At 38.7% G+C, this 7929-nt stretch overlaps 1 protein-coding gene across 1 annotated transcript; it reads left to right on the top strand.

The window, feature by feature from the left end:
* The first annotated feature begins 248 nt into the window (after positions 1-248).
* Positions 249-1903, top strand: BU26DRAFT_611729 (kinase-like protein). The gene is made up of 4 exons (XM_033836082.1): positions 249-561; positions 620-1259; positions 1319-1484; positions 1558-1903. Exons 1-4 carry the CDS (start codon positions 311-313, stop codon positions 1755-1757), a joined length of 1257 nt encoding a protein of 418 aa, XP_033675358.1. The 5' UTR covers positions 249-310; the 3' UTR covers positions 1758-1903.
* The last annotated feature ends 6026 nt before the right edge of the window (positions 1904-7929 follow it).

Below are 7929 nucleotides of genomic sequence, written 5' to 3' on the forward strand. Positions count from 1 at the left end.
GAGCAACACTTGAATGATGCAGAGTGGACATCTGGGACCACAAGCCATCAAAATCACATATTTGATTCATCGTCCTACCTCTTGCTGCATCAAAGAAAGTCGAGTGGATGTCCTGCTCACGCTCTGGCCTGATGTAGGTGGGATTTGCCATCTCGATCACGCCCGATGTTTATGCGAAAAGTCGCTTGGTACCAATCAACTGAACGCGAGCGGCGGGGCCCCTTTCCACCTCATAATCCACCTCCGACCTTCTGCCCTCGAAATAACCGACACAATATCTACTGTTGCCAGCACGCCTCATACAACGGTTATGGCGATGTCGCTTCTCAGCCGTGCATGGAGGCCGCTCTTCGGTCGCTCGTGGAAGCCGCTTACCTTTCCCAACAAAGGTTTCGTCCCTATTCCCGTAGACAAGAAGATCGAAGAGGAGACCCTTCCGGACTATGTCGCGTCACGATACTATCCTGTTCGGATTGGCGAAACATTCCGGGAGCGCTATCAGGTCGTGGGAAAACTGGGGTTTGGAGCCACGTCAACCGTGTGGCTAGCACGGGATCTAAAGTGAGACGCATCTCCCTTCCCTGCATGGCGCCTGCTCACTCGGTTTTTTACTTTTTAGCCAATGTCGGCACGTCACTCTCAAGCTTTTCATCAATGCTGAGTCTATGGGGAGTGAGCTGGACAACGAGCTCAACATTTACAAGCGCATCGAGAGCACCCCCAAGAACTCCCCAGGCCGCAGTGCCGTCCGACCGCTGCTCGACTCCTTTGATGTCGATGGCCCCGAGGGGAAGCACCGGTGCCTCGTGCATCCACCACTCTGGGAGAGCGTGCTTGATCTTAGACATCGCAATCCCGTGCGGAGGTTACCAAGGCCGGTTGTGGCATTTGTGCTCAAGCGCCTCTTTCAGGCCCTGGACCTTCTGCACAGAGAGTGCCACGTCGCACACACTGATATCAAGGAGGCTAACATACTGCTTGGAGCAGACGAGTCCGTGCTTAGTGCGTTCGAACAGGAGGAGCTCGAGGAGCCTTGCCCGAGGAAAGAGCTTGATGGAAGAACTATCTACCTATCCCGCGAGTTCAACATGCCGAAAGATGTCGGTGCGCCTGTGCTATGTGACCTCGGCTCGGCCGTGTCACTAGATGACGGGGCCGAGCACCGGGAAGATATCCAGCCTAATGTCTATAGAGCTCCAGAAGTCATCCTGGATATTCCGTGGACATATAGCGTTGACATATGGAATGTGGGATGCGTGGTAAGTGTCGATAGCTTGAATAAGTGCGCATTAACTGACACGTCTCTTTTCACTCCTAGGTTTGGGACCTCTTCGAAGGCGAGCACCTATTCACCGGCCACGATCCGGAACATGAGACATACCGGGGGCGTGCCCATCTCGCTGAGATGATAGCTCTTCTTGGGCCTCCTCCGCCGAGTCTACTTGCCCGGGCAAACCTAAGAAACAAATTCTTTTCTGCTACTGGTGAGTTGCGTGCTCTATAGTTGGTAGCAGACTTTTCTAGTGGATTCATTTCGCTAACGACGCATTTTCGCAGGTGAATTTTGTGGGGGGATCCCCATTCCAGAATCAGCACCGCTCGAGCAAAGGGAAACATCTCTCCAGGGAGAAGATGAAAAAGAAGAAAGGGACTGTTTCCTAAGATTCATGCGGAAGATGCTACGGTGGGAACCGGAAAAGCGCAGCTCCGCCGGTGAGCTGGCAGAGGATGAGTGGATACTCAAACAGTCCAGGTGAATGCGGCTGGGGGCTAGGGACTCGACACGTTGGATGTGGAGATTAAAACGGCGGGCTCTTCCGGAGTAGGGCACGTTTCTTGCACTGGTTGTTTTCTGGTCTCAAGGTATATGCGATAATCACTCGGAATTCACTGCATTAAGGGCCACGCGGTGGCTCAGACACCCCAGGCTTCGCACCACCACAATTCTTACATCCCAGCAGTCCTGACCAGCGCAAAGAGGCAATCAGCTTTCCGTACATCCACACACAGTCTCAGGCCATGCGACAACGCATAAACGCACCCTTCACCGTGGTATTCATGTGTTACGAAAAATCAGGTGAAGGATCCTATGACCCCAGACTGCTTCAAAAAAAGTTCTACTCTGCTTTCCAATGGAACGAGGCCTTAGCATCTGCATGGATTCCCTCGGGACGTCCTCATGCGTCACTGTTTGTTCCTTTAAAACGTTGAAGGCGGCGTAGTGCTTAAGTGCTGGTAAAGGTAAGCAGCACTTCTTCACGCCGTTGACAGCGGCGTATGCGCCTGTTCCCATGTCTTTCATGTCAATCGCCTACTTCGACCATTACAATCATATTCCACCATTTTTCTCTCTTGGCGGTCACTGCTTCTAATGCAGCTGCAGCTCTGTCAGCGAGGATGATCGTCTGCCAACACATCTCGTTAATGCTGCAAAACTATCTCCGCGGTGACCCCCTTTTGCGGATGATCCGTGTGTACTACGTATTGATGGATCTACGGCTGGGTAGCGCAGCGGCTTGCAGGGTGCATATCTCCGCCCTAATGCAATTGTGTTCAGATGCGTCTTTTAAGGTTTCACGCTTAGCTTTTACCATGCTTCACCCTACATGTCTTCGTGCGCCTGGACTCTTTTGATGCTTGGGTATTTGTTTGATAGATTTTTGTACTAGAAGGCAGAGGTCTGGTATTAGGATGTACGCTTCCATATCTTGTCAGTAAAGTAGGTCTGCGCACTCCTAACCCTTTAAAACTGGTGCCTAGCTGTGTATTGTGGCCTTCGCGTTCATTAAAGTTTGTTCATTGCCCTAACCTAAGCCGTAGTAACTATTAAACGTCACATGTCTTATAGATCGGATGATGTAAATACTAGATCTTTTGATATGACCTGTGGTAGGTAGGCATGAAGCCAGTTAGCAGTTATTACCCCCCATCCTCTTTCAGTACGACACAGGGATCATAAAAAGAGATTTTCGTGGCTCGTGCCCGTCTCAACTGTATACCCCTGTAAATTCTGTTCCCATTCCTTCCCGCCCCATCCCCACGTGGTCCTCTCGCTTCCCTCGTATCCCATGGTCCCACCCAACCTCCGGTTTGGGACCTTGACGTTAAAGGATTTGTTTCCACAGCTCCGACGTGACAAACAGGGTTCCAGCAGGGATTAGACATGGTCCATCAGCGAATTGGACAGCAAGGATTTTAGAATTCCGTCTTAAAGTCAAGGATCGGTCTTAAAAATCGAAGATCGTTTTAAATTCTATCTCCACTTTTGAAGACTTACTCCAATTAGAGATGCTGGCTACGGTACTGGAGCTGGCAAGACGCTGTATGAGAAAGGACTGCATACCGGGACGTGCCGTCCAAGGTATGCCAAGCTCCTACACCGGTAAAGTACATAGTCAAAGGCACGAGCTTAATACTAGTGTTTAGTCTATACTAATAAGGACTAGCTTGTAATATACTATGTCGTGCTTTTGCAACATTAATATCGTAAGTCGGCAACTTTGCCGAGAGACCTTTAAATCTACATCGCTTAACAAGCTCTAGAACAAACGTATACCTATTTTAGTATAGAGGTGCTTAATAAGAACGATAGCTAGTAGAGCTAAATAGCGGCTAAATAAGCCTAAGTAGCACCGAATATAGTAGCGTAGACAGTAAATATACGTATAAATCTCTACTAAAATAGGCGTTTAGAGGTAAATTAAAATCTACAGGTAGCCTCTTTTATTCTTCTCTTCTTACAGTCTTCTATTATATAGTAATCCCCTCTCGCTAGAGCTTCTTTAGGCTCGCTATTATATTATTACGTAATAAAAGCTATAATTACACCGTTTACACGCTAGTAGGCTATTCGGCCCGTACCTAGCACTACATTAGGGGCATAGACTACCGGCCCTCGTTCTTACTAAGTACCTTCGTATATTAATTTTACTTTTCTAACTATAGCTTTAATGCTACTAGCTACAAGCATCTTAAAGTTATACTAATGTGTCTAGGTGCATTAGGTATACTATAAGAAGAAGAAGAAGAATAAGAATGCCTTTAAGATAGAGCATCTTTTATATTCGTATAATATATAACAGGGAGCTCTCTATTCTTATAGCCTAAGGCGCGTTTAAGTAGCCTTTTAGTTACTCTCGCACGACTCTAGCTAATTAAAGTAAAAGCGGCATGTAAGGCACCTAGAAGTAACTAGAAAGTAGTATAAAAAGTAGATAGCTACGTATTAGCTAATTTATCTAGATCTATCTATTGCTATAGATATTCGAATTTAGAATAGTTATGCTAATCTATCTAAAAACAATCTATAGAGGCGATAGTAGCTTACGTCTTTAGCTTTTATAGGTAGCTATTTAGAAGTCTTCTAAATAAATTACACGTCTTTTATACTACATCTTTAATATAGACTATTAGAATTTTCTTAATATTACTAAACTAGTCTTTAAATCTTCTTAGTATCTATACTATACTACTATTATAAGATTATATAGTCTCTTACCTTTGCTATTATCGTCTCTTAGTAGCACTTTAAGTATTGTTTCTGCCGCCGTAAGTCTTACTAATATGCTAACCTTTAACTCTAAATCTAGCAAGAAAGTGCACTAGAGTAAGTCTTCTCTAATTAAGCTATCTTACTTTAACTATAGTAAGGTTAACTAGAAGTAACTGCTAGGCTTTAGTATTCTAATTGCGCGGCCTTTACACAAGTTAATCTTAGGCATCTAGAGAGTTAGTATACTAATTAAATATACTATAATAAATAAGCGCTAGTAGTTATACCTTTGCTACTATACTACCGCTAACAATACGCTATAGCAACACTGCTTTAACGTTAAATAAGGTAGCTTAAATCTTACTAACTATATAGGTAATTACTATAAGAAATATAACCTTTAATAAGATACTTTTCTATAAGAATAAGAAGATTAACATAATTCTCTAAGAAGAGATAATTAAGATTATTTCTATTTTCTATAAGTATAGTAAGATTTAAGACGTAGAAGTAGTCTTAGAGCTACTCTTTATAGAATTAGATAAGTAATAGAGTACTATTACTACTTAATAGCTAACTAAGTAAGAGCTTAGAGTTACTAGATTATAGAACCTAAATTAGATAGATAGCTAGCTACTAGATTAGAAAATAATAATTCTAGTAACTACGTAAGTAATAAGTTATTATAAGCTATTCTCTTAACTAAGACTAGAGCTTACTTACGTAAGAGAAGGTAAGAGGTGTACTTTAGACAAGAATTATTTAGTAATAAAGAGGTAGACGTAATAATACTATAATTATAAGTTATTATTACGATTATAGAATTAAAAATAAGGTTAACTAGCTAGAATAGAGAAAACGGTAGGCTAAGTCTAGAATTACGAGATAAGGAATTACGTGCAAGGTTACGGGAATAATTAGAGTTACGTAACGTAGATTAGATAAATTAGAGAAATTAGAACCTAATCTATAGATTAGAACCTAATTTAAGAAATCTATAAGTACTAGGTCTTAGTATCTAATCTAGTTAAGATAGTATATATATATAACTAGAAGAAGCTTACTTCTTATAGCTTCTTATAGTTATTACTTTATTTTACTAAATTACTATAGAGACTTATAATTTATAGTATTATTACCTCTATCTCTTTATTACTAAATAATTCTAGCCTAAAGTACACCTCTTACCTTCTCTTATAAAAGTAAGCCTTAGTCTTAGTTAAGAAGACAGCTTATAATAAAATAACTACCTAATATTAAAGAGTAGAACTATTATGTTAATAGTTAGAACCCTGTTAGAAAAAACCTAGGTAAGAAAGCTAACCTAGAAAGAATAGATTATAGAACTCTAACAAATTATTATAGCGCTCTAGAAGATAAGTATCTAATAAGTAGAAGAGCTAGCTATAGTAAAGCGCTAGGCCTAGACTAAGATTACTATACTCTAACGCTTTAATAGTAAGAGAGAGAACTTTAATATATTTCTAGTAGCTATAGAACTCTACCTATAATACAATACTATAGTATTTCTATAGAACAAAGATAAGATTCTTAGAGCTATAATAAATATAGAAGAAGAAGCTTTTACGTAGGCTAAACTCTATATATTAGACTAGCTAGAAAATAAGAGAAATATAAAGAGAATATAATAGTTTATAGATAAAATCTTTAAGAGCTAGACTAGGTTTATAAAATACCTTAGAGAAACGTTTAGAGAAGTTAACGCGTATAAAATAGCGTAGGAAAAGCTATTCTAACTATACTAGACTAGATTAGTATTCTAGTATGCAGTAACGTTTAGGTAGCTAAGTACTCGCCTAGACTAGAATAACCTCGCGCTAGCAGAACTCTTCTACAAGAGCCTAAAGAAGTTAGTTAAGAATAACATCGCGCATACTAACTAACCTAAGAACCTAAGCAATATAATAGAAATAGTAGTAAAGATTAATAATTATTAATATAAACGAAACCTAGAACGTTAATAGAGTAGAAACTACTCTATACTACTAATAATTAGAACAAGACGTCTATAGACTCTGTTCTAGAGCGACTCTATAGACCTAGACTAGGTTAAGGCCTTATAGAAGAGGAAACAAACCTCTTAGAATAAAGAAAAGGCATAATACTTTAAGAAAGAACTATGCCTAACCTGTAGTAAAAAAGAACACTTCGCGCAAGAATACCTAAAAGAAAAGAAAATAGTAAAGATAATCTAAACTAACTATAATAGCCTGTTATAAATAGCGTGCTATAATAATAAGTATAGAATATACTAGAGAGATAAGAATAATATAGAATAGTATCTAGCTAGAGTATAAGCTATTATACTAGAATACCTCGCTTATATAGAATATCTTACTCTAGATATAATCTAATAACGTATTAACGTATAATAGTACTAGATATACGTAGAATCTTATAATATATAAAACTATTAATACGTATACTAGAATATTCTATTTACTAATAAAGAATTCTAGAAGGTACTAGACGCTCTTAAAAAGGTAGTAAGATTAGTAGAATACCTTATAGATAAGAAAGTATATATATATATTTAGAAGATCTACTAGAGCTTCTCTATAAATAACCTAAAAGCTAGAAAAGCTAAGTAATAGTAACTAAGGTGCGTAGAAAGAGGTAAGTACTAGAACCTCTTCTATAAGGTGCACCTAACTAAACTATCTTAAGAAAAGAAACTTCTAAGGTTATTTCTATATAACTAGAAAATTAAGGTACGTCTATAGTAGAAGCTATATTAGCTATATAAAGGTAACTATCTAGAATATAACTACGTCTATTAGGTATACCTCTTAGTAGTCTATAATAGAGAAGAAAAAGTAGCGGTTAGAATAGCTACTAGCACCTAGAGACTAGATAATAAGAAGATTTAAGTAGCTACGTACATAGACCTATATACTAAGAAAGAAACTAGTAGAATAGTAATACTAGAACTAGCTAAAGAAGTCTATAGTAAAGTATATTACGCTAAACTCTAGAACTAGTATACTATTAGATACTAGTACTATAAGAAGTAGTACTAAACTATAGAATAGAGAGCTAACTACTCTAACTACTATATACTTAACTATAGATAGTACTTCTTAGAATAGAGATACCTATACTATAGCTAGAGAGCTAAGAATAAATATATATAACTTTACTAGACTATATACTTACTAGAAAGATACCTAATATATATAGTAGAAAAGAAATAGAGATTAGTACTAGCTACCTCTTTAAAGTTAAAAAACTAGCAGGTTTCTAAGGTAGAGGTCTAGCCTAGAAAGACTCTATTTAGACTATAGGTAAAATTATTACTCTAAAACCTAGAATACTACGCGTTAAGACTATACTAGAGAATAAGAAGTTTATAGCCTATATAAATAGTAAAGTAGTAAGAACGTATATTTTAGCTAGCCTAGTAAAACTATAAAATA

This window comes from Trematosphaeria pertusa (assembly GCF_010094035.1).
Source record: "Trematosphaeria pertusa strain CBS 122368 unplaced genomic scaffold BU26scaffold_31, whole genome shotgun sequence".
Classification (NCBI taxonomy): Eukaryota; Fungi; Ascomycota; class Dothideomycetes; order Pleosporales; family Trematosphaeriaceae; genus Trematosphaeria; species Trematosphaeria pertusa.

What these genes read in the sequence shown, in the direction of transcription:
- BU26DRAFT_611729 (XM_033836082.1), top strand. Translation starts at nt 311, where the DNA reads ATGGCGATGTCGCTTCTCAGCCGTGCATGGAGGCCGCTCTTCGGTCGC. An exon ending in TATGGAATGTGGGATGCGTG is followed by an intron (nt 1,260 to 1,318) that starts GTAAGTGTCGAT and finishes TTTCACTCCTAG; the next exon opens with GTTTGGGACCTCTTCGAAGG. An exon ending in CAAATTCTTTTCTGCTACTG is followed by an intron (nt 1,485 to 1,557) that starts GTGAGTTGCGTG and finishes GCATTTTCGCAG; the next exon opens with GTGAATTTTGTGGGGGGATC.